This window comes from Lutra lutra, chromosome 5 (assembly GCF_902655055.1).
Source record: "Lutra lutra chromosome 5, mLutLut1.2, whole genome shotgun sequence".
Taxonomy (NCBI): Eukaryota; Metazoa; Chordata; class Mammalia; order Carnivora; family Mustelidae; genus Lutra; species Lutra lutra.
In genome coordinates, this window is record NC_062282.1 from 162,962,919 (window position 1) to 162,988,930 (window position 26,012).

At 59.9% G+C, this 26,012-nt stretch overlaps 1 protein-coding gene across 2 annotated transcripts in view; it reads right to left on the reverse strand.

Annotated features, from left to right (window-relative positions):
- Nucleotides 1-14,460: 14,460 nt before the first annotated feature.
- Nucleotides 14,461-26,012, reverse strand: part of WNT3A (Wnt family member 3A) — a 42,594-nt gene continuing 31,042 nt past the window's right edge. The window contains exons 3-5 of one of the 2 annotated variants that reach the window (XR_007127738.1): nucleotides 22,007-22,272; nucleotides 15,991-16,668; nucleotides 14,461-15,927 (exon numbers count right to left, since the gene is read on the reverse strand). Coding sequence is in view for 1 of the 2 variants with exons in the window: in XM_047731660.1 (XP_047587616.1) it covers nucleotides 16,189-16,668; nucleotides 22,007-22,272 (746 nt within the window). In the remaining variant the exon portion in view is untranslated. Of the gene's footprint in view, nucleotides 15,928-15,964; nucleotides 16,669-22,006; nucleotides 22,273-26,012 lie in introns of those variants that run through there. The other variant, XM_047731660.1, reaches the window with a different exon arrangement.

Here is a 26,012-nt window from a genome sequence, read left to right on the forward strand (position 1 = left end):
GGCCTGCCTGGCAGTGAAGTCCTGCCCAGCCCCCTCCTGTGCCCTCCTGCTCCCTGTGGGCAGGGCCCCCTCCCTTTCCTGGGGCAGCTGGGATCTGAGCAGCTGCCAGTCCTCAGGCCCTCCTCCAGCCTCATCTTCGGAGAGGCTGGTGGTCGCTTGACCCTGTGATCCAGGGTCACAGCCCCGTGGGCCCACCTTGCAGTCCCAGCTTCCCCCAGGTCTCACCACTTACAAACCAGCTGGTGGTCTGTACCCCAGCATCTGCCCCCAAGGCCCTCCTCCCTTCCAGCTCCCAGCCCACCTCCGTGGGCCTGCTTGGGGTCTCTCCTGCCCTAAGTGTATAGCACATGCTCCTGCAAAGTGCCCTCCAGGGTCTGTATCTCCAGGGAGGGGCACAGAAGCTTCCAGAGGTGCTGGCTCCCCACCCGCGAGAGTCAATCCCCAATCTGCAAATGGTCACTCTGTCTTCAGAAGCTTTCTTTGAAATTTAAAAAAGTATGAGAAAATAGAGGCAGGAAGGAGTGTATGAAAAAAATAATTCCTGTGTACCTGTCCCTAGCTAAAGGAATTTACCTTCCTCTTGATCCTGTCCTTCCTGGGGGTAGGGGGCATCTCAGCCCAGGATGGACAGGTATGGGGCACATCAGGGGAAGGATCCGTGGGAGCAAGGACGTGCCTGGTGGTTCCCTGGGGAAACTGAGACCCAGGTGCTCACCTGGGCTCCCTCCCCCTCTTCCCTGGGGTTGGGAACGGGACACCCTGGGGATAGAAGATGAAGATGGCGCCTGTCCAGCTTCTGCCAGGAGAGGGCAAGGTGAGCTGTCTAGAGGCCTCCGGCCCAGACTCTCACCTCCAGCCTGACCTCCAGTAGGGGGCCTGGTGGCCTGGTGGGGGCTTGGGGTCAAGCTCCTCTCCTTCAGCGGTTCCCAGGCTGAAGGCCAGGTCAGACGCAAGGATGCTGGACAAGAAGGAACTGAAGGGCCGGCTGGAGCAAAGGGGCACAGGCAGGAGAGGGGGTGTAGGGGGTGTAGGGGTTGTGGGGGGAGGAGCTACTCCCTCCCTGCGGGTCTCCCGCTCTGCACATGGCCCCTGGCATTGTTCACGGTGGCTAGGCATGCTCTGGGGAGGCCTGGAGGCTGGGATGGAGGCCCTTGGAACTTGGCCTCTAGCAAGCCACTTGCCAGACCTTCACTCTTCCGCCAGCCCCACCCTGTCCCCAGGATGCTGGTACTTTGCGGCCTCCAGCTGCTGTCTTGGGTTCCTCCAGGTGACCACTTAGCTAAGGCTCTCAATGGCCAGCACCTCCTGGCCGGAAGTTTCATCCCCTCTAAACCTTCCTGGGACAGTGTGGTTCCCAGAGGGGACCCGAGACAAATTTCTATCCAGACAGGTGGGGCCCTACATCTCCCTCTGCTCAGCTCCCTTCTCTGGCAGGCCCACCCCCAGAGGCCCCCGATCCTGTATGGCCCTCCAGGGGCCATACCCAGGCGGTGAGAATTACGGCCAGTTTGAGGACAGGGGCCCAGCCCTCACACTCACACCTTGTTCCCTGCCCCACCCAAGGGCTGCCCTGCCTCTTGTTCTGGGCCTGGGCCAGGAGCCAGCCAGGCCTCGACTCTGCCAGAGTCCCACGGTTGGCAGGGGAAGGGCTGGCCCATGTCCGCAAGGCAGCTGAGAGGCAGAATGTGGGCCACAGCCCCGTGTCACACATGGAGAGGCCTGTGTTACCTCGGCCCTTTGAACATCCCCGTTCTCCCCATACTGGCACCTGCCTCAGTTTCGCCATCTTATATCAGCCTCTCTCCCTGCACCGTTACTGTGTCCTCCTCACCCCAGCCCAGCTTGTGGGGCTCCTTCTCATTGCTGATGGGCTGGAAATGTTCCCAGCCGGGCACTTTGCTCCCTCTGTCTGGGGGCGGGGGCCCCTGCCTCCCCCATGTGGGCACTGCAGTCCTCCCTGGCAGGCCAGCTCCGCAGGGCAAGGGCATTCCCCGCCTGGCTGTCAGCCTTGCCTCATGCCTGAGGATGAAGCAGCCAACAGGGTGCCCCGGGGTCAGCAGGTATGGCATGGGAGCACCGAGAAGCGCGCCTTTGCCCGACAGATAGCATTTTCTGCATTCTGTGTGCACTCGGCCTCATTCCCAAAGAGTGGTGTGTGCAGGACCTATGATTCTGGGGACAACAGAAACCTCCCTTCCATGCCCCACTGTAGCTGCTGCAGCAGCCAGTGGACAGTTTCTGCTCTCCACATGGGTGCACTTGGGGAGGGCATCAGCCCATCACTGCCTCATCCCCCTGGAGCAGACATGCCCATGGGTCCTTCTGGAAAGTGCTTCCTGTCTGTGGCACCCAGCCTTTGGGGGTGTGAGTGGAATGCAGTCAGCAGGAGGGACGCACTTGGAGGTGCTCGGTCCGGGGCGTTCTGATGGCCCTGGGCACCTCTTATCATCCTGTGGAGCTGTGAGACAGCCGTCACCCCTGAGGTCACCTGTCACCCCTGACGTCATGTGCCCAGGAAGTGTCTCAGCTTTGGAGAACTGGCTGGGTTCCTCTTGGAACCGTGCGTCATTTATTGGAGGCACTAATTCAACCTCGTTGTGAGGCAGGGCCCAGTCCGCCAGTGTGTTGGGGTGGAGACCCAGACCCACGGCAGGCCCTACACCTGCTGCTCTCAGATCCCCCTCCTTCCTCAGAACCATGCCCTTAGTCTGCCTGCTCCCGTGTCAGCCCTGAGGCCCGCCCCCATCCCCCAGGGTGGTTAGGATGGGGTCTCTGGGGTCTGCCTGGCCTGGGCTGGCCCCCACCCCAGTCAACAATGGGCGTGTGTGATGGACTGAACAGCTAATCCCACCCGGCTAGTGGGAAGGGCCAAGTCTGCAGCTAGAAGGATTCAGATCCACCAGATAAACGCATGCAGGATGCCGGGAACCAGCAGGGGAGTTGTTTCCATCATCGGGTTGTGTGGACAAGGGGGCCCCCACACCTAGAGTGGCTCCCTCTGCAGGTGTATCCGTCTGCATTCCCCAGAGGACAGGGAAAGGCACAGATGGGATGAGGGTGTCCCGGGCACTGGCTCCTACAGCTCCGGAGACCGGGAAGTCCCAGGATCTGCTGTCTGCAGGCTGCAGACGCAGGAAGGCCAGGTGTCCCGGAGCACCACAGAATCATTCACTCTCCCTTTGCCTTTCTTGCCAGTCACATGCCTGGGGGCTGTGACTCCCTCAGTCTACAGAGCCAGACACTCATCTCTCTGGGACAGCCTCGCAAGACACACCCAGGAAGGCCACAGCACCTCCGGTGGGCGTCAGATGACACAAAGTTACCATGGCAACAGGGCTGGGGGGACTCTGGGCAGAGCTGCATCCTTGCCTGGGCGGGGCTCCGGGTTACCCAGCCCAGAGATGGGGGAGCGGTCCTCCACCCAGTTCCGGAGCATGTCCCACCCCCAGCGTCCATCCTTGCCCACGGAGAGTGGCCAGGGCGCCTGTCTGCTTGGCACCCTGGACTCCAGCCCCACTGGCCATTGGGCCCAGGTCCCAGGGGAGACCAGTCCTTGCTCCGATTCTGCTGGGGACAGCCAGCCTGTCCTAGGGTCTGAGAACTCGCCCACCCCTCCTCCTCCACGGGAGAGGAAACCGAGGTCCAAGGACAGGACAGGCCGCCCCAGTGACCAGTGGCTTCTCTGGGACCAGCCATGGCGAGTGGACAATGCAGTCCTGGCATTCTCCCGAGCTCTTTTTTTTTTTTTTTTAAGATTTCATGTATTTCTTTTTTTTTTTTTTTTTAGGATTTTATTACTTATTTGACAGAGAGAGAGAGATCACAACTAGACAGAGGGGAAGGCATAGAGAGAGGGAGAAGCAGGCTCCCTGCTGAGCAGAGAGCCCAATGTGGGGCTCAATCCCAGGACCCTGAGATCATGACCTGAGCTGAAGGCAGAGGCTTAACCCACTGAGCCACCCAGGCGCCCAGATTTCATGTATTTCTTTAGAGAGAGAGAGAGAGTGCACAAGCAGGTGGAGCGGCAGGCAGAGGGAGAGGAAGAAGTGAGCTCCCTGACGCGGGACTCGATCCCAGGACCCCGAATCTATGACCTGAGCCCAAGGCAGACGCTCCATCGACTGAGCCCCCCTGGCGTCCCTCTCCTGAGCTTTTGAATTTGCAGCTCATTGATTCCGTGAGCTCTGGGACACGGATACACACCTGTGCCTACCCCAGGACAGCCCACCCCACTGCCGAGGTCCAAGCCTTTCCCCCGCAGCAGCGTCTTTGGGCTGCCCTCGAACCTGTGCTGTCCCCCACCCCCAGACGGAAGTTTCCGTCTGGGGAGCTGTGGGTCACTGCCTCTGTGGCTCCACACTGACCCACCAGAGAAAGGAGGCAGGTAGGAATCAGGGACACCCTGGGCACACCTACTGGCCTGGCCAGGCAGGGCTCACCTACTGGGGACCACAGAGTTGAGCCCTACTCCTCTGACCGGTCTTCCTTGGCCTCCTGGGCCTCACCGTCCACAGGTCAGCTCCCCTCCTCACTCCTTAATTACCTTGTTGGGGGGCAGATGATTCTGGCCCTCCCCAGGGCACCTCCTGGCACCCCTGCCTTCCCACCTTCAATAAAGTCCCAAGCCTGCCTCTCTTCTTGGGGGCCCGGGAGGAGAGAGGGGCCTCTCCCATTTCCAAAAGAGCCCTCCCTTGTTTGCTGCAGCTGGGGTGTGTTTGGGACACCAGGGAGTGGTCCCTGGGCCATCAGCAGGGCCCGTGTCAGAGCTCCGGGCTCTGGAAACCAACCTTGCCATGTCCCACCAGGGACACAGATCTGCTGCACCCTGTGGGGCGGGCACAGGAGCCCAGACTTCCAAGCTCTCCGGGAGTGCCTGGGGCCTGGGAGTGCAGCCAGGCTGGGCAGGGAGCCAGCTCAGCATCGAGCAGCTGCATGTCTTGGGATGGCATGGGGGAGCTCCCATCCCGGAGGCATGCAGGAGGAGGCCGTGGGTTTTCAGCACATGGGAGCTGGCATCAGGTAAAGCTTGCTCCAAGTGAGCTAGAGCTAAGATTCCATTATCTTGTGTGTAGAAGAAGGTCTGAGGTGGGAGAGGCATGTGCTGTTTAGTGAAAGACCTTCCTTTTGTCCTTGGAGGAAATGGGGGCAGACCCTGTTTGGTGAGGGTCTTGTCTGGACACAGTCAGCCGGGGTGGGAGACCTGAGGGGTGGCTGGGAAGGGCCTGGCACCCAGTGAGGTGGTGGGGAGGGAAGGGAGGAAGGGGCCAGGACCCCACAGGTCTGGCTGGGGGACAGAGCATGGGAGGGGTACAGCCCCAGACTCCACCAGGAGGAAGCTGTTCTCTTGAGGTCCACTCCCCAGGTTGGAGGGGGCTGGTGCCTGGGCCCTGTGTCTCTGGTCCTTCTCCCCCATTTAAGTCCCAGATAGAGGGCAGTGGGAGGGAGGGCCCTGCCTACTGGGAGGCCCAGAATGCACTCAGGATTCTGAAATCCCTGGCCACAGGCCCAGACCACCTGGCCCCATCCCCCCGGAGCTGGGAGAGATAGGAGGCACCCTCCTGATGCCTTCAGGGGAACAGGGCCCTGCGACACGCTGCTGGCAGACTCCTGGTCTCCAAACCTGGGAGAGGACACAGCCTGCTGTCCTGAGTCCCCACACTGGTGGTGACTGGGCTACTGCCCGCCCCAGGACCTTGGGCAGGTTTTTTCCCTCGATCAGCTGGGACACAGGGCTGAAACGGTGGGGGCCCTTGGGATGCCCGTCTCTCTTCTCTGGGCCTGTGCACGTGGGGTCTGACACAGCAGCTGCAGGGTGGCTGACCTCTTGCCATGGGTATTGCAAAACTGTGCCTGGAAAGATGGCTCCCAGACCCCATCCCAGGGGGGTGGGGGGTGGGCAGCAGCCTCAGGAGCACCTGTCGGGACGCATGAACTCTCTCAGGGACCCACACATGTCTCCCGTGCTGCCCCTCCTGCAAAGCCAGGGCACAGAGACCACAAGTAGAATGGGGGGTCATGGGGTTCAGGGCCCTGTCCAAAGCCCCAGGTAAAGCTGACAGCCTCTCTCTCCCTGTGCCCATGGCTCTCTGCCGCCTGACACCCCCCAGCTCATTCCAGTGTACAGGCCTCCGCACTTCGGCCCCCAGAGCTCCTCAACTCTGCCCAGGCTCCTGCCCCAGGGCCTTTGCACGGGCTGCCCACCCTCAGGAGATCTCCCTCCCTCCCTCGTGGGGCTGTGCTCATCCCATCCTGCCTCTGTCTGCCCCCAGCTCTGCTCTCTTCCCTTGCACATGACACACTGGATGCATTTATTTGTTTTGCTTTTTGTCCCCCACTGACAGGCAGGGCCTTTGCAGTGGTCATGCTGTAGATGCTCGCTGAGTGCTTGTTTGCTTCCCCAGGGCAGAGGACCCAGGAGCCGGGCGGGTTTCGGGGCAGCCAGCAGGCTCCGAGAGGGGCCACACACAGCAGACAGGGCCTCAGGCCCTCGGGGTGGCTGGGCAGAAGGCAGGCGGGCCTCCCTGTGCGTGGCTGCAGAAGGCAGACCCCGGCCCCTCCCGCCTGATCCCGGAGCCCCATTCCGGCGGCGGTCAGGTGGGGGCGCTCCTGCCCCAGCCACTGCCTCCTGTTCGGCCTGGGAACTCTCCACGCTTTAATTAAAACCCGCCCCTCTGCCTGACCCCACTCTGCCACCACATTCTCCACTTAATTGGGCCCCTTCGGAGCGGCCGAGGTTAATTAAAAAGCCCAGCTGAAGGCATCCCAGCTGAAGGCATCGTGGTGTCCTGGCATCGACTGCAGTGCGTCCCGGGCGCACACCCCACCTGGACCCCCAGAGGGCGCACCCCCCCCACCCCGCCATCACATCCACCCCCTCCTCCCCACCCCCATGCCGCCTGTTGTCCCACCCGGGCCCCTGGGTTTGCCTCCTTACAGCTCACCCCTCCAAGAAACCCTGAGACCCTGAGTTTCCGGCCTCAGCAAGAGGGCAGGGCTGGTGGGGACCCCGGCCGACCCTTACTCGCTCCTGACCCCAGCCAGGGGTCCAGATGCTGCTTCTGACTCCAGGACGGGTTGTTCTATCCTCTGCAGCCCCAACCCTCCCCTGCAGGCCCAGCTGTGCCCCCGAACATGGGGAGCCCCTTTCCTGGGAGGTGGGGGGAGTCTGAGGGCTCTTGCTCCCCCAGTGTGTTCAGGGGACTGGGTGTCCCACGATGGGTGCCAGACGCAGGGAGACCGGGGGCCTCTGAGGCCTGCCAGGTGAGAAGCTGGTGACGTCGGCATCTGGGAACCAAGCCTTCCAAGGCCTGGCTGCAGAGAGGGAGGCTGTACCATGGGCTGAGGGAGGCCCAGTCCATGACAAACTTGGCCTTGTTTGGCCACTGACAAGAGGACAGAAGGTCAGAGTATCATGCTGCTGCCCGCAGGATGGCCGCCTGCCTGCACGCCCAGAGCCTGGGCCCCCAGGCAACATGCAGGGTCCAGGCCTGGAGGCCCCAAGTGGCACTGGGCTGGGTCTTGGGGGAGCCCGAGCAGGCATCTGGGCTCTGTTAGGAGGCCTGGTATTGCTTATGGTTGGAGAGAAATCGCCCCTCCTTGACTGCTGAGAAAAATCCAGAAGGAAGCACTAACCGTGGACCAGACCTGGAGACGGAGAGCACAGCTGCAGCCAGACAGCTGCCGAGGGAGCCCTGGGGAAGTCCTGCTGGGTTTTCCGAGCCCAGGCTCGGCCCCACTCCCCTTAACCCGTGGGCCTGCTCAGGGACCCCGGACCCCATGGGAGGGGACACAGGAAGTCAGCATGTCCCATCTCCACCTCACCAGTGGGCCTGGGCCTGGCTCGGCTCACAGCTGAGGGTCAGGCCAGGGGAGCCTCTTGCCCCAGACTTAGGAACACATCTCAGCTCCTTCTACCCAGCTGTGACAGGCCGTGGGACAGGGAGAGACAGAGAGCAGGTCGGAGCCTCCTGAGCCTGTGTCCCAGCCTGAGGCCTCCCACTTGCGCTCTGTGCAGCCCCACCTGTGGTGCTCTGCCTCACACTGGCCCACCTGCGGCTCCCCACCACACCTGTTACCCTCCCAGCTGTCTGCTGCTGGACTGCACCCCTGTGGCTCGGAGAGGACGTGAAGGCCCTGGAGGGCTGAACTGTGTGCTAGTGAAGGCCACGTGCCCTGTCAGTCCAAGCTGCTTGCTGGGCCCAAGCCCCATCGATTCCCTAACCCCCGCACCCCTCCAGGGCCAGCTGCCAAGCAAGTGCTGGCAGAACTAGGGGCTGCGGGCCCAGCAGGTGCCCAGCACTCTGCCAGGTGGGGGACTTGGAGCTGAGGGGCTCAGGTGCTGGTCAGGCACCTGTTGCGGCCCGTGCGGGGGTGTCCGGGAGCCTGGGTGGGCTTCCCCGTCCCCACACTGGAGGACGTAGTCTGACCCTTCATCCTACCTGAGACCGACCCCTGACCTTGGACCCCAGGAGCCCTGGACACGGCCCCTCCCTGGTGGGCTCCTAGGGCAGGAGAGACCTAGTGTGCGGACCTGTCCTTACTTTGCTGTTACCTCTGAGGGGCTCAGACAAGGCCTGTTTCTCTATTTGCAACACAGCTGTCCTTCTGAGACTCGGGCATCCTTCCTCAAAGCCACCTTCTAGGGAGGCTTATGGAGGAGCCACAGGGCTGTTCCCCGGTAGGTGTATGCACCTGAGACCCCCAGCATCATGGCAGGGCCAGCTCATGCTGAGGCCACGCTCTGCTGGTCCCCAAATAAGGGGGTGTCCCTCTGCAAAGCCCCAAGGCAGTACTGTGGTTCATTTGGGCCATGGCCTGCCTGGGGCTGGGGCTGGGGAGGGGGCATCTGTTGGGAGCTGGGTCTTGAGGTTAGCAGAGAACTGGGCCCTTGGAGCCAGGAAGGGTGTCTGTGGTGGAGCGGTGGAGGCAAGGCTGAAGAAAGGCTTGGCGGGGGTGGCGGTGGGGGGGACACTGCAGGTGGGACCCAAGGTCATGACTTAAGGGCTCAGCTTTTCTTAGGACTCTGCTGAGGGCCCCTGGTGTCATGCCCTGCCTGGTGTCAGTTTCTCCACCATGGGTCAGAGGACCCACTTCAGCTCCGGGGTGGGGCAGGGATCAGACTGCAGCAGCTGTAGTCTGAAACACACGCTCCACCCTGTGGACGCTGGGGAGCTATGGAATGTTCTAGAGCAGAGGAGGTGCTGGCTCTGGGCTGTGTGAGCAGGAAGGCTGCCTGGCACATGTCCTCAGCTCCTGAGATTCTGGTCCAGACCTGGGAATTTCAAGGACCCCCCGCCCAGGCAGGGGGATTTATGGGGTTACCGATCAGGCTTCCTGCCTTGCTTCACTGCAGGGCATGGGCTGGCAGGGCTGTGTCTAGCAGGAACCCCGTGGACCAGAGACGGGGGCGACCCCGTGGACCGGATGGGGGAGGCCCCATGGACCGTGGGAGGGGTAGGGGGCTCAGATGTGCTGGGGGTTGTGCATAGGCTTGCCTATATCTCTGTGTCTGGCTCTCCGCTGAGGGTCAGGCAGGAGGGGAAGTGCCCTTGTCTCCCAAACCTTGAATCCCACTACTTACTCTCTTGCATGAAGACTCGGGCCATCCCACGTTCCTGTCTTCCGTGGGGCAGATGGCTGCTGGTCTGAGGAGGGCGGTGTGTCTGTGTCCACAGTCCTGACTTTGCCTTCAGCACTTGGAGGAGGCTGAAGGGGTGGGGGAGGCCTGGCCTGGGAAAGGACAGGAACTGGGTTGGAAGCAGGGGTGCTCTGGGGAGCTGGAGGGTCAGGGCAAGACTTCAGAGCTCCTCTTTGGAGGTACCTCTCTGTTGAGGAAGTCTCACCTCCTCCTAGAAGCCCCCCCAAGGTTACCTGCAATGTGCCACATATTAGCCAGCTCCAGGCAGCCAAGAATCCAGCTGGAAGGACACAGTGCCAGTCCCCTGCTTGGATGGGCAGCCTCCTTCTTCAAAGTAGGGGGGAGGAAGTCACCCCCAGAGTGGGACTGCCCCGTCTCTGCCCTCCTACGGCCTCCCCCCAGCCGGCGTGTTTGGGTGGATGAGTCCTGGTCCTCACACCATAAACACCAATTTGCAGGGCCCCGAGAGGCAAATGACTGTTTACTGTGTGCTCCAGAGACTCAAATAAAAAAGGGAGCGAGAGGGAGACGTGATCGAGGTGCTGGCTTAGAGCTAAACGTCAATTAGCACCTTCTGACTCGCTCCTGTCCCGGCTGCCAGGCGGGTGGTGGCGGCTCCCTGGCTGGGGCCCTCCCAGGGCTGCCCCGGGGCCCTGGGCACCCTGCCTGGTCCTGGGGCTGCAGGGACGGACTCTCAGATGTGTAGGAGGCCTCAGGGGCCTGGAACAGGGTGCTGGAGCCCTAGAAACCACGGCCCAAGTTCGCCTCCTCTGGAAGACTTCCCAGGTGACCCAGAAGGCAGTGAAGGGGCTGCCATCATTCAACCCTCCAGGGCCAAGGTCACCGGGAGAGGTGAGGGGCAGGTCAGATGGGAGGGTCATCTGTCAGCGGCAGGGACAGGGAGGAAGGAAATGGGGTGGCCATCCCTTCATAAACTCATACTGGGGAGGGCAGCCTCACCCAACAGGACTCAGTTTACCCATTGGTGCCTATGAACACAAGGGCGAGATGGGAGGGACACCATCCCGTCCTCCCCCAGCCGTGGACAGTGTCCTTGGAGGTCAGGTGCAGTCCACACTGAGCGTACCCGGCTTGGGGGGGCAGCACCTGGTTGGGGCCAGAGGCCAAGGGGCTTCCAAGAGGAAGGCGCTGACCACCAGGCAGAGATCCCAGAAGGCCCTGTCCTTGGGGTGGCATGAGGGTTTCAGGAAGGGAGATGGGGTTTCAACAGTGAAACAGATGGCAAGAGGGTTGAGCAGGTCAGGGAAAACCTCAGGCTTGGGGTGGGGGAGAATGGTGTAGCAGAGGGCAGAGGGAGTGGGGCCACTACCAGGCTAAAAGACCCCAAAAAGACCCTAAAACAGACTGTTTCTCATTCAGACTCCAGGTCAGGGTCTCATCCCTCAGACCAGATCCCAGGGCAGAATCGTGATACCCAGATCAAACCCCAGGGCAGGGCTGTGCCCCCTACGCCAGAGTCATGTCTCCAGACCAGACCTCAGGCAGAGTCATATCCCCAGATCAGATCCCAGGGCAGGGTCATGATCCCTAGACCAGACCCCAGGACAGACTCATGATCCCCAGATCAGACCCCAGGACAGAGTCATGTCCCCAGACCGGACCCTGGGCAGAATCACAATCCTCAGACCAGACCCCAGGGCAGGGCCCTGTCCCCCAGGCCAGACCCTAGGACAGAGTCATGTTCCCAGACCAAACCACATAGTAGGACCGTGGCCCCTAGACAAGGGGCAAAGACCCAGCCAGTGGGGTCTTGAAGCCCGTCCAGCCCAGGCTCTGATGAGGGGCTGGGGGGTCATCATCATGCAGGGCCTGGGGACAAGGTATGTATTTGGGGGGGAAGTGTGGGCTTAGCCCTCGGCGCCAGGCTTGGGGACGCAGAGCTGGCCCTGCACCTGCTGTTCTGGGAAGTCCCTAACCCTGGGACATTCTGGCCCTGCATAGGACAAGGAGCCAAAGGGAGGAAACTGAGGCCTCAGGATCCAGAAAGTGGGAGTCTAGGGGAGGGAGAGCTGGTGGGTGTTCAGAGGAGGGGGCCAGTCACACCCCTTCCAGGACTTCAAAGCTGCTGTTCTGGGAGTGTGAGATTTGCAGGGGGCTGAGCCAAGGGGGGCCTGGTGGGGTGAGGCCCCATGACCTCCGGGCCTTTAATATGGTTATTCCTCTCCTGTGTCAACTACCTGCGAACAGGCCCACCGGGGCCCATTTCCTCCCTCTCCAGGGAGGCAGGAGGGGCTGTAAACTCCCTGGAGAGGCGAGGGGCCAGGCTGGGTGGTCCTGCTCTGCCCTCTGAGTGGAGGGCTGGGATAGGCTGCAGAGGGGGTCTGGATGGGGTATCCCATAGCAGCAAAAGCCTGGAGCAGAGAAGCCCTGGGGAGAGCCCACTCTTGCTCCAGAGGGAAACTGAGGCCGGCTAGCAGAGTGGAGGGTTTGGGTTCCTCATTCGCTCGGGCCCTTTCCAGCCCCCTAGCCCATACAGCAGGCCGGCCCGTGGCCCCATCCCGGCCCCCTTCTGGCAGTGTTCTGCCCCTCTCCGTCATGCAGCCGTGGACAAGCGAGACCATCTCCACGGAGGTCTTGCTCCCAGGCCCTCAGGGGGCTCATGCCCGGCACCTGGAGGCCAGAGCCTGCCCAGGTCTGTCACATGCTGTGTGTCCTCAGACAAGCTCCTGGCCTCTCTGGGCCCCTGGGGGACAGAGCCTGGATGCCGGGGGTTTGCCATCCTGTGACACAGAGGTATGGGGCCAGACAGGCTGAATGCACCTCTGGTCAGCCCCCCAGGGTGGCACACCTGCTCTCCCTCTGTCCGTCCTCCCTCGTGGCCTCCCACCCCACCCACCTGTCTAACCCTTTCATCTGTGGCTCCCTCGGCACCTGGGTCTCAGCAGGTGCCAATTAGGGTGGCTCCTGCCTTGGCCCTGACTCAGAGGTGCTCGAGGCCACGCTGTGTGCCATGGATGGAGCCCAAGGGTGGAGTCGGGCACCCCCCCCCCGCCCCCCATCCAGGGCCTGACCCTGGGCAGTGTCCTGTCCGACTTTGCAGCCCAGGCTGGCCTGCAGGCTGCGCTTGAAGCTCCCCCAGGGTACTCGGCCAGGAGACCTGGTGCCTGGTGCTCCTGCCTCAGCCATGGCTCCTGCTCCGAGCATCTGCCCACAGCCCACTTGGTCTAGCAGTCCCCTGGGGCCCCAGTGCAGAGTCCCCAGCACATGGGGCAGCCCAGCCAGGAGTGGGCTTTCTTCAGTGGCTGGGAGACTCCAAGGAGGAAGACCAGTGTGGGTGGGAGTGGATGGAGGAGAAGCCTGGGCTGTCCCAAGGAGCAAGGCCACAACCATCCCCCACCCCAGACCTGCATTTGCCTTCCTGGTCCCTCAGTGCAGACCTACTCCACACCCTGTCATGGTTCTCCCAGCACAGGGCTCTTTTGGATCGGATACCCGTGTCCGCACTAGGTCTGCGCTTCTCGTCCAGGATCCCCTCCCTGCCCTGGGTCTGTGCCTCCTTGTCTAGGACCCCCTCCCTTCCCTGGGTCTGTGAACTCTTGTCCCCTGTCCAGGACACCCTCCATTCCCTGCATCCATATCTCCTATCCAGGATCCCCTTCCTTCCCTGGGCCTTTGCCCCCCGTCCAGGACCCCTGTCCAGCCAGCTGTGGCTGTCTGTCCGCAGAGGGTGACTCTTCCTCCCTGTGCTCTGAGAATCCATGGGGCCCTGACTCCCATTGCCAGCTGTCTGCACTGGGCTTCTTTCCCTCTGCCCTGGTGAGACTTCCTCCTGCCTGTCCCTGGCCCACTCCCTTCCAGCAAATGGCCCCTGCAGGGTGAGGGCTGGGCCTTCAGCCCTCAGCATCCTGGTCATCTTCCTCCCCTCCCCCACGGAGACCAGCCTATCCCTCCCACCCCTGACTCCTCAGCCCTCTCCCTCCCTGTAGGTTGGTCTGACTGGATATCAGGGCAGGGCACAGAGCTGGGGCACCGAAGGGCAGAGAGAAGAGCAGGGACCCTGCACCTGGCTTGGAGAGGTGATGGTGCAGCCTCAGTTTCCAGAGGCTGCAGTCAACCCTGTACACTCCACATACCCCTGGATCACCATGGAGGGGCCGTGGGAGACTTCAGCCAGCAGGGCACCTTGCTTGTCCTGGGGCCTCTCCCTGCCCGGCCAGGAAAGGCAGGTAGGGGGCTCCCAAAGGCAGGGCTAGCCCATCCCCACCCTGAAGTCCTGAGCATGGTGCCCACCATACACTTAGAGGCTGCTGAGCCCTGCCAAGCCTTGCACACTAGTTATGCCCTGCCACAGAGGGAAGGCCAGGCAACCGGGCTTGGCTCTGACCCCAGGCCTGAGCTGGATGAGAACAGTGAGGAGACCCTGGGAGATCCTGGCCCCATGTGGTGGCTCTCTCCCAGTAAGTGATGTCCCTGTGGCCTTCACGCTGGATTCCCCACATGAGCTGTAACTTCTGTTGGCCTTGGCCAGAGGAGGCCAGGACCAGAAGAGCCGCCTGAGATCCAGGCTCTGTCTGCGCTGGCCAGGCCTGGGTTAAGGGGCTGTGTCTTACCTCCCGGCCAGGCCAGGCTCTTGGAAAACCCTGAGCAGGGCCACAAGGGGGACCCCATCTCTTTCCCTGGTGACCCTCCCCCTTTCCCTGGACTTCTGGCCTCTGGGGGCCACAGCAGAGGCCCCAGGGGTCCTCCTGTCTTGGCCCATGGACATCTCCCCTCCCAGAGGGCCACCACCCATCCAGCCCCTGTACCTCACCAACCCCCTGCCAAAAATCCAGTACAATCCAGTCTCGTTTCATAGTTTCTTCTTTGTTTTTTACTTCCCCCCCAATTGTTTGCAACTCACAAGCTATGACTGCAATGATTTCTTTCATAGAAAGAAAAGGAAAACAACAACAACACAGCTGTTTGTCTTGCTCCAGTGTATGGTGGCTGTAGCAGCATTGGAAATAACATTAAAACCACAAATGCAGAATTCCAGGCCGAGGGAGGTGGTGTCCCCAGAGGCGTGCAGGTCATGGTGCCGCACCGTTTGCTCCCCCTGCCTGGGCGAGTGTCCTCCGGCCAGGGCTGAGAAACATTTCACAGTGGCAGAGGCTGGGCAAGGAGAGGTCTCTGCCTGGCAGCCACCGGGGGGGGAGGTCCCTCCGCCTCCTGTTCCCAGGCAGGGTGGATGAGTCAGAAGGAGAGGAGCCACCAGCCACAGACTCCTGGACACCACAGCCACAGCAGCAGGCCTGGGGGTGGGGGGGGTCAGTCCTGGACATGGGGGGCGGTGGGAGGGAGACCCCCCTCTGGGGACCAAGGGGCCTTCCCCCGCAGCATGGGTGTGGACTCACCCTCCCAACCCTCCCCAACAACCCAACCCAAATCGAAGTGAGCCTAGGAGCCAGGGGGGAGGGCAGGCCAGGCGGTGAGACTTTCCATCAGTGGCAAAGTAGAGATCTGGGCTGGTCAAGCCAAGGGGGGGGGGGGCCTGGGGTGGTGCTGCGCCACAGGAAGAGGGCCCAGGGGTCCGAGGCCAGGGCGCACAGCAGCAGGGGCAGGGCCAGGCCTCTGGGTCCAGGCCCCTCTGCGGCTGGGCCCCACGTGTTTTCCCCAGGCAAGACTGGTTCAATCCCGTCCAGGTTCCCGGCCGGGTGATGGCTCTCTGGTCGGGGCTCCTGGTTGGGGCTACGGCAGACGCACAGCTGACGGAGGAGTGCCACAAGGCCTCCAGACCCCTTAACTGTCCCGGAGCACCCGACTTGGAGGCTGGATCACAGGGCCTAGAGGAAGGGCTGGGAGGAGACAGGCCAGCCTGCAGGGTCTCCGCTCCGCGCAGGCCAAGTGGCTTGAAATCTCACAGGTGTGCTGGTGGGGAGGAGCACGGCCGCTGGGAGCCCGTCCCCAGAGATGACCCCTCCCCACGCGGAAGCCCACCCACGGAACCCTACCCCCCACCAAGAAGTCCTGCACCCGTGTAGAACCCCAGGGCCCTACCACAGGGTACCCTCCTCCCTTCCAGGAGTCCCAGTCCTGGAACTCCGCCCCCAGGGAGAAGCCCCGCCCCATTCAAGGAAGAAACCAGAACCAGTCTAAGGACACGACCCCCATACTCCCCCCGCCACCCCTGCCCTACTAGGGAGGAGCCCACCCCCATCCAGGAACCCCACCCGGAGGCCCGCCCCCAGAGAGGAGCCCCGCCCCATCGAGGAAGGAAATTAGCGCTTTCAGGGCGAACCCTGCCCCCATCCGGGTGCCCCACTTGAGGGCCCCGCCCCTGTCAGGAGGACCTCCGCCCCTGTCAGGAGGACCTCCGCCCCTGTCAGGAGGACCTCCGCCCCTGTCAGGAGGACCTCCGCCCCCGTCCTGGGAGGAGCCCCGCCCCTGTCCAGGACCCCAGCTGGGGACCCCTGTCCCGGTCCCGGAGGAGCCTCTACCCCGTCCAGGACCCTAGCTAGGGACCCCGCCCCCATCCTGGGAGGAGCCCCGCCCCCGCCCAGGACTCCAGCTGCGCACGCCGCTGCCGTGTGGGCAGCCCCGCGCAGGGCGCGCTACTTGCAGGTGTGCACGTCGTAGACGCGCGCGCACTCCTGGCAGCTCACGTAGCAGCACCAGTGGAAGACGCAGTGGCACTTCTCGCGGCGCCGTTCGGTGCGCGCGTTGTGGCCTCGGCCGCAGCACAGCAGGTCGCAGCCGTCGATGCCATGCGAGCTCACGTTGCACGTGCGGTCGCGCGTGCCGAATGAGCCGGTCTCGGGGTTGGGCTCGCAGAAGTTGGGCGAGGCCTCGTAGTACACCAGATCGCGCTCCGTGGGCACTTTGAAGTAGGTGTAGCGCGGCCGCAGGGTTTCCACCCAGCCGCGCGACTCGCGGTGCTTCTCCACGACCATCTCCGAGGCGCTGTCGTACTTGTCCTTGAGGAAGTCGCCGATGGCACGGAAGTCGGGCTGCGACCACCAGCAGGTCTTCACCTCACAGCTGCCCGACAGCCCGTGGCACTTGCACTTGAGATGCATGTGGCTGGCGATGGCCTGCAGGAGCGTGACGGGGGGCGTCAGGGTGGGCCCCACGCACCCCCCTCTCTGGCTCTCGCCATCCGTGCAGGGGCTGGCTCCCCAGGGGTGCGCTCCCTGCCTGCACCGCCCCACCCTCCCGCCCCATGTGCTCCTGGCAAGCCAAAGGCAACCTGTCTCCTCCATAAAGGCCCTTCTCCGCGGGTTCCTGGTGCCGCTTCTTCTCTGCGCTGCAGGTGCTCTTGTGGGTCCGCACCCTGGCCGACCCCAGATCCCCGGAGGGCAGGGCCTGGGAGCCTCCCCTGTCTCCTGGCTGGGTCTATTTCTACAGCCTGTACGACTGGGTGAAGGAAGGAAGGGACAGTGACAGTAACTGATGGTCTGGTCTGGGCATGCAGGAGGCAGGACATTAATGCTGACTGGGAGAGCCTGACACCACAGCCCAGAGGACATGTACCTGGTGGCAAGGCCAGGGGCTGACGGGTATCTGAGCACGACTAATGGGAGTGGCTTGAGCAGCCCACCTTCAGGGTCTGGGAAGCTGGGCTGGATGGGAATTCCAAGAGGCGGTAGGTAGTGTGGAGGGACGAGGCTGGGGGACTCTGGGGCCCTGAGGGCCAACAGCCGTAGGGCCTGGCTGAGGAATATATTTTTTTCCCTTCTCTATTGGAGGGAAGGGGTGGGGTTGGGGGAGAAGGGGCGTGTAACTCAAACCTACCTGTCCACTGTTGCTTGGACCACTGTGGTGGATGCCTGCCACCCGTGAGCCCTGGAGATCCTCAGACAAGAGGATGTAAACTACCTCCTTCACCAGTTCAATAGTGATGGTGATCACTACTGCAATGATACCATGTTGGTTGGTAGATCCGCCTTGATAAAATTTAATGTTAAAGCTAATGCCACCCGTTTCCTCCTTCATTGTGGCTATGGGGAAGTGTACAGCTATGTGTGCGAGTCCCATTATACTCCTGTTGGCCGGTGTACAGTGGGCTCTACATCCAGACGCTGCCTCTCTCCTGTTTCTTTTACATGGCCCTCTCATACTGGTCCTTTCTGGGCGTTGGTACTATCTGGCATCCCTTCCCCCAGTTCATTTCTGTCTCATATCTATGTTCTTCTCTTCTTCAGAGGACAGACCTCTTCAGTGTCTTCAGGTCGACTTTTATCGGGCATTACAAGGTATAAGCATTACATATGCTTATACCTTGAGGAGTCCAAGCGTCCCTGAGACTCGCTCCCACACCCACTTGTGCATAGCACCTTCCTGACCAGCCAAGGCAACACTGTGCCTCTTGCATGTCCAATGGAATGTTTGTCTGGCTGCTTCTTGAGCATTGGGGGTTCCAGCAATGTGTCCCCTCTCACCATGGAGGGTGGGAAGTCAGCTCCTCACCATCACCCCACCGCTCCAGCACACACCTGCCCAGCCCCCTCCACCCTAAAGTGGAAGCGTAATCCAGCTAGAGTAATATCCAGGACTGGCGGTATTGGGACTGTGTTAAAGTCATACCCAGCCAAACCCCACGACAGGGTAGGATTCCTTTCCTTTTCTACAGAATTTTATTGTTGCTGTTTTTTACATACTTATTACAGATTCAGACTCAAACCCTCCCTAAATCATCTGAATATCCTCTTTGAGATGTTCAAACATGCGGCATATCCTGCGATTTCAGCTTCTTGGAGACATCTTTTTCAGAGGCTATCTGATAGATTTTGTGAAATGTGCATGCCCAAACATGCTGCATATTCTGTGATTTCAGCTTCTTGAAGACATCTTTTTCAGAGGCTATCTGGTAGATTTCGTGAAATGTGCATGCCTGAAAACACATCTTTTCTACGTAAAAAGTGGACAAGATGGTTGAGCTGGGTATAAAATTCTTGGCTGAGAATCTTATTTTCTTTAGGACTCTGGAAGCACGGCTCCATCTTTCTTCCAGCCTCCATTGCTATTCTTGGGAGCTTGGATGGCACTTTGATTCCTGACCCTTTCCATGAAACCCACAGCATGGAGGGCTTCCCTGTGAATTTCGAGGTGTGATAGGTCTTGATATGGGTCTCTTCTCTCACGTGCCAGGGTCACTTACTGGGTCTATTTGGTCTGAAACTTGTGGTCCTCAGTCCTGGGAATGTTCCTGCCTTCTTTGACAACATTCTCTTCTTCATGTTCATCATTGTCTCTCTTGGACAGATCCTCCTTGTTTTCCATTCTTTTCCTATTTTCCATCTCTTTGTCTTTTTCCTTCTGTTCCATGGAAGCGTGTCTCAAGTATCTGCCACCCTTTGTGTGGGGAGTTTGGTTTCTGCTATTCTACTTTTATATACAGCAGCTTTTTTTCTCTTAATAACATTTTCTTTTAATTTAACACCCTATTTCATTTTTATGGAAAGAGTATTTTATCTCTCCGGGGATATTGGCAGTTTTTATTTTCTTTGCCTTTTTTCAATCATTTAAAAAACATTTAAGTAATCTCTGTGCCCAGTGTGAAGCTCAAACTCATGACCCTGAGTCACACACTGTACAGCTGAACTAGCCAGGCACCTGGAGTAGTGGCAGTATTTGAAGTTTTCATCTCTCCTTACAGTGTCTCTTTCTCACAAATTCTGTTTTCATTTGTTTTGGTCTTCACCTTTGTGGTTGTGAGCGGCTTTCCTCAGATGTCCTGGGATCCTTGGCTGGCTGCTCATATTTAAAAGGAGAACGCTACACATCCTGTTGGGGGCTCATGTGCTCGGTGGGGGCTTATCAGCATGGACCCTCATTGTAGAGTGACCTGGCCCCATTACTTCATGGGGGAACCCCAGGTCAGTACATTTGAGTCTCTTCTTGGGTTGGTCCAATCGCCAGGGGAGAGGGTCATCAAGATTCACTGTGGGATACAGAGACTAGGAAGAGAAAGATGTGTGTAGATGGAGACAACTTTCTCTCGGGAAACCTTACCTTCCTCAGGCTGTCCTTGGTGTCCCTCAGTCCAGACACACTGTGCTTTGCCCTTCCTGGAGAACAGACCTCCAGACTTCCACCATGGTAAAGGGTAGGGACTTTGCCTGGTTGCAAGGAGTTGGACAGAAGATCTGGTGGGTTATAAACTGCTCTTAAAGTGGATTATCAGCTCATCTTCCCATGTTCAGCCCCATTATTGATATCTAATTTTCAAGATACCCAATACTAGTAAGTCCTGGGTTGGTTCTCAGAGTTCTCTTTTACTGGTTTAAGATTCTACTTTCTCCTAAGACCCAAGTATTCATGGATTAGTTTATTAGTATGAAAACTTTTGCTGCCACATAAGCCCCTGGTTTCCATTGTCAGGTGTGATTGTGTTCTTATGTGTTGTAACATTCATTTTCTGTCATTTTAGTTGAGTTCCAGGGGTGCAGAGGGATGCTTCTGTTTTGGGATTCCTCAGAGACCCTTCAGTCCTACAATGGCCATGTGATTCCTTCCCAAGTATGTTCTATGACTTACAGTTTCTGGTTCCCTGCTGAGACATTCAGACTTGCAGTTTGGCTTTGTAAACTTAAGGAAGCATATTTCTTTGTTTACAATCCGTGTCTCCTAATTCCAGTATCTGGAGTCCCTGTGGACTTGTCCCTGTGGGTTTTGCCAGTGATCACTCATTGTGTCACTAGCTTACGTGACAGGCTATCCTTCTTGATTATGTGCTGAATGCTGTGTTTGAGAAATTAGTTGTAGAAACATTTTTCTGACTTGAAAAAGGCTATCCTCCTCCAAAGAGGATTTGCCTGCCTTTTCCAGGTGTGTGGGAAAACCAGCAATTTGGGATCACCATAATCTGCTCTCAGATCCTGAGATTTTTCGAGCCTGCACATGTGAGCAAGGGCTGGTCTCCTTCTGGTTTTCCTTTACTCCTCAGGGTCCCAGCCTAAACTGAGGCATGGTTTCCTAGAGATAGCACTCTTGGTGGGCCCATTGGCTCTGGGAGGGTTAGGGTTAGGGTTAGTATATATGCTGTAAATGCAAAACTGGACAAAAGTTCACCAATTGCCAGCCATTGAACACCTGCTCCCCAGAAACTCCCATCGTGTTCTCTTCCAGCTGCATGGAGTCCCCTGTTCAGCCTCTGACACCCTTATACATGTCCTTTTATGAACCCAAGTTCTTTACTTTCATGTGGTCCACATTATTGCTACATGTTTCTTTCATTGTGAGAGATTTTTGGTCCTGTTTGGGTAACCGTTGCCTACTCCAAGGTCACAGAAATGTTCCCCTATGCTTTCTTCCTACCATGTTTCTTTGTTGGCTTTACCTTTGCCACCTGGGTTCATAATTGACCTTATATATGGTGTGAGGTAGGGGTCAAGGTTGGTTTTTTTTTTTTCCTTCCTCCATATGGTGATCCAATGGGCCAGCACCCTTCACTGAAGACCCTATTTCTTGTCAGCACTGCACTGTCGTCCCTGGGATAAGTCAGGTGACGGGCAGCCCATGCTTTTAACAGGACACTTCCCACATTGTGTCCTGTATTTGTCCTGTCTCTGACGGAAAGATGAGTCAGTCATCTCATCTTTAGTTGCTGGCAGTCAAACATCTCAGTCCCCTGCAGTCCCAGGTTCTAAGGCCAGCCCCCTCATTGTACTGCTGAATCTGCTGGGGCTCTCTGGGCTCCACCAAGTGCTCAGGGCTCCATCGGCTCCCTGTGACCTTCAGATGCCATCATTCCCGCTGGGCCCCGTGTTTCTTCTTCCTCTGCTCTCCTCTTGCTGTTTTACCAGATGACTTCACTCACAGGCAAGCACTGGGGCTGCCCCAAAGCTCCTGGCTTCCCTCCACCTAGAGAACTGTGTTCCTTTGCATACACTGTTTTCAGCACCACTGCCGACAGAAGGCTTTTTCTTGAGATGCCAGCCTGGGGTGTGGCCCCTCTGAGGTGCCCACGTCACTTTGTGTGTGCCCTTCCTTATCACAGAATGTCTCACGCAGTGCCATATGGGCCTTGCTGTCTTTCTCCTGGGACATGCAGGCACTCCTGCAGGGCAGGCCTTGAGCCCACCACCCTGCCACCCTGTGGGACTACCCTCGACCCTGGTGCAGCAGCTGGACTGGGCCATTTCAGACAGCCCTGGCACAGGGGAGCAGCTCCCCAGTCTGGCTACCATCGACAGCCCTCCCTTCAGGGGACCAGGGCACATGACCAGCTCAGAGAGCTTCTGGTTCCCCAGGACCCTCAGGAATGCGGTCAGAGGGTGCACCCCCAGACCCCGTTGTGCCTGTGCCCCTGCAGGACGCACAGGGCCTGGATGGATGACCCCTCTGTGCCCAAGAACATGCAAGCCAGGAGCCCCAGGACACTGCCCCACTCCACACACCCCCAGAACCCGCCAGGAGCTGCTAATGTACCTGGCGGCCGGCCTCGTTGTTGTGGCGGTTCATTGCGGAGCGGGCGTCTGGCCGGTTCTCCCGCGCATCGGCAAACTCCCGAGACACCATGCCGCCAAATTCGATGTCCTCGCTGCAGCCGCCCCACTTCCAGCCCTCACCCGGCGAGCCCTGGTGCCGGCTGCTGCAGCCACAGATGGCCGCCGTGCCCTCAGCGCACGAGCGCGTCACAGCGAAGGCCACGCCGGCAGAGGCGATGGCGTGCACAAAGGCAGACTCCCGTGTGGCTGTGGAGAGAGGCGACCGGGTTGGCAGGCCCGGCAGGGGCTGGGTGCTAGACCTGCCCGAGGGCACCGTGGCCCCTTGCTGGGCTGGGCCTGGGCCCCCAGGGTGGGCGTGCATCCTGAACTCACAGTCACCGAGTGGCCAGGCAGGGCTGCCCCTGGTGCAGAACACACGCGAAAGAGGATGAGTATCAGGAGAAAGTACCTGGGGGCCAGCCAGCCCAGGAGTCCAGGAGCAGTGCTGGACAGCCCTCCCTGAGACCCCAGCCATCTGCGGGCCAGCTCCCAGCCAGTGCTGGCCAGTACGTGCAGGATCTTAGCCCTGAGCACTGCTGGGGCAAAGGGATTGGGGCTGCACCTTGGACAGTGTGTGACCTCCTCTTACAAACAGACGTCTCCCCTGTGGCCAGGCCATGCGGCTAGGTATGTACCCGGGAGGACACGCAGGTGCTCGCAGGGCCCAGGAAGCAAATGGCACAGCCACTTTATTGGTAAGAGCCCCAGTGGGGAGGCTTCAAAACATCCCTCTGCAGGTCAATGAGTAGAGATCTGAGGCCTGAAAAAAGTCCGTCCTGGGGATGTGATGTGCAGTTCCCCAGTTGAGGGGGACTTCTGGGGACCTCTGCTAACACATCTGTCTCATGTGTTTGGAAGCTGCTGAGAGAACGGGGCTTCGGAACTCCCACCCCAAGACCGGCAACGGGAACCCTGTGGGGGGATGGATATCAACCAGACCGTGGTGACCATTGTGCAATGCCCACATGTACCAGACCCTCGTGTTGTGCACCGGGAACTGAGCGTCTTGGGTCAGCAGTAGTGCACTGCCAAAGGGAAAGTGGAATTCGGCCCAGCAGGGACAGAATACAGAGCATGGCAGATACAACCAGTAAACCTCCTCCTTGGACCCCAGCAGTGGAGAGCCCCTGACCCAGATGTCCAAGCCCAAAGCGACTGGCAGCCTAATGGCCTGTTTGGGTGGCAGCTCTGGCCCACACACTGTGCATTGTGCCTCTCGTTCTGCCTGCACGCCTTCCCCTTCTCCACCTCAGCTCCAGGAAGGGCCACCTCTTCTGGGACCTGCTCCAGACCGGTGGCCTCCACAGCACTCAGTGCCCTGTACCGGCCCCCTGTGCCCAGTCCTGGAAATGCTGAGGGCCTCAGCATCCAGGCTCCTGCAGACCCCAGACCTCCAGACTCCTGTCTGGAGGCTGCCCAGGCCCCCAGAAGCAGGGGGGAAACTGAGGCTGGGGAAGTGGTTTTGCAGAAGAGCAGTGGAGAAGGGCTGGAGCTCAGGAAGGAACTGGTGAGGTGGGCCAGGAGCGGACAGAGGCATGTGGGGGACGTTGAGGGAGGCCTGGAAGCACAGAGCATGTGGGGGCTCTGCAGAGGCTGGACCCCAGCCAGGCCTCCTCAGACTCTGTGAGTGCACTGCACCTGTGGGTCTGTACAAGCCTTCCATGATGGGCATGGGGTGGGTGACCTGCATGTCCCCAGATTCCTCCTGAGCAGCAGCTGGGACGGTGCTGGGGCTCCCAGTGGCTCCCGACATGGGGTGCACCTGCCTCCCCATCCACATCTGTGCCCGAGAACTTCTGTTTGGGGATGGGGATGAGTGGGTGGGCTTCCTCCTGGGGAGGGAAGAGAGGCTGTGACCAGTGGCTGTGGGCTCCTCCCCATGCCTCCTCAAACTTGCGAGCCCCAAAGCCCAGGCAGGTAGAGGCAGGGGAGTAGCGAGACGGGCTCCAGCCAGCAGCATGTACACACTCAGACTCACTCAACAACCGACACACCTGTCACCAAAAAGCGCACATTTACCATCCCGTGCCTCCCCCCACCACCCCCGCTCCCCTCAGGCCATCCCTGAGTCCAGCCCTCAGCATCTGTCCCTGCACCATCAGAGGCTCCTGGAGGGAACCCAGGGCCCCAGCCTGCAGCTCCCCCCACCCACATGTCTGCACGCACACACATACTCACAAATACACATGCACAGACAGGTGCACATACATGAACACACATGCACACACCAACACACACGCATAGGCAGGTGCATGTGTGCAGACATGCATGCACAGGTGTGTGTACACACAGGCTGTGGGCACAGCCCTTTGCTTCATGACCACCTAGCCCTGCCTGGGCCCCTCTGAGTTCTTGGGGTTATGTCCTTGCTTGACCTGCACACAGGCCTGTCCCACCTGCTGCCCTCCCAGCTCTGGCAGCTGCTCCCTGTCCTCCAGCCACACTCAGCCCCCGTCCTCCCCTTAGGCAGTTTCCAGCGGCCCCTCTGTTCATGTGCACCTGCAATTTGCCCGTCTTCTCCTCGGGCTGGGGTCCAGGCCATGGCATCTGGGGTCCAGGCCATGGCATCTGGGTGTGGTCAGCCCGGCCCGGGAGTTCATGGCGTCTGGGTGTGGTCAGCCGGCCCGGGGGTTCTTGCCTCTGTCCGCTCCCGACTTGTCCCTCCCCAGCCTGGAAGCTCCCTGAGGCGGGGACTGGGTCTCGTTCATCTTTCGTTTCCAGTGGCCCTGGGCTGGGACAGGGAGGATCTGAGCCCATGGGGCTGGCTCTTCACCCTTCCCCACTCAGCAGCCTTCACTGCCCCCTTTCTCAGAGGCCAGCCAGGCAGCCACTCCCCAGATGCTGGATGCCCTGGCCTCACTTTGCTTCTGTCACATAACCCGTCAGTTCTCAGGCAGGCATGGTCGAGGGCCTTCATGAATAAATGCCAGTGTGCCCTGAACACGGAGCCCTTGTCCTTCTGTCCCGCCCTCCAGCAGAGCCCGCCTTCATTTTGTCTTCCCAAGAGAATGTTCTCCTCCGGGTGGGCTTGGCTCCTTGCTTGCTCACCCTGCCAGAGTCCCGGCCTACGGCCTCCCCTACACCCGTGCAGGGCCCTGCAGTCTCCTGGGGCAGGCTGGCATGTCCTGGGCATGGCTGGAACCCAGTACCCACACCGGTGCCTTTCTCCCTGAACCCTCAGGCTGTGCCCAGCTGGCTGGGGCCCCTGATGGCCCTTCTTCAGGCCCCGAGTGCCTGATCCCAGCCCAGGGGGCCAGAAGCACTCCTACAGGAGGAGGCTGCCTCTGCCTCTGCCCGCTTTCCCTCCTCTGAGATAAGGGGAGAGCCAGCGAGCCTGGGGCCTTGCTCCTTCCCGGAACAAGGGCTTGGCTGCTTATCAGGCTCAGGCAGACAGGCCAGGGTGCTAGACACATTCAAGGGGAAGGGCGTGCTTGGGGTGGAGTGGGGGGGTCTTGAACTTGGAGGAAGCAGAACTTGGTCCTGCCCTGCTGTCACCAGCTGGCTGTGTGACCCTGCCCAGGCCTCCCTCCCCCTCAGGCTTCCATTTCCCCTTCTGCCCAGAGAGGAAAGGGCTCATCACACACGGAGTCCGAAAGGCCAAGGACACCTTTTCGCCTGCCTTCACCTTGCTGCAAAGGAAAAGAACCCTCTGAGGAGAGGCCACAGGACCCATGGCCAGAAAAGTGTGCTGCAGTTTGTTCTGGCAAAGGAAGTCTGTTTTCAATGGAGCACGCAGCCTCCACACAGGTTGGGAAGGCTGTGTCCTGGCGTGGCAGACGCCTGGCCTGCCCTACCTTGCCGGAGGGGTCAGGGCTGTGGACACCCCAGGGGGAAGGCGGTGGACACCAAGTGGCCTTGAGCAGATGCTCCAGGGACACCCATGGAGGCCTTCTCACCAAAGATTCAGGAAACATCAGGAAAACCCAAAAAGCCTGACCAAGCTCCTC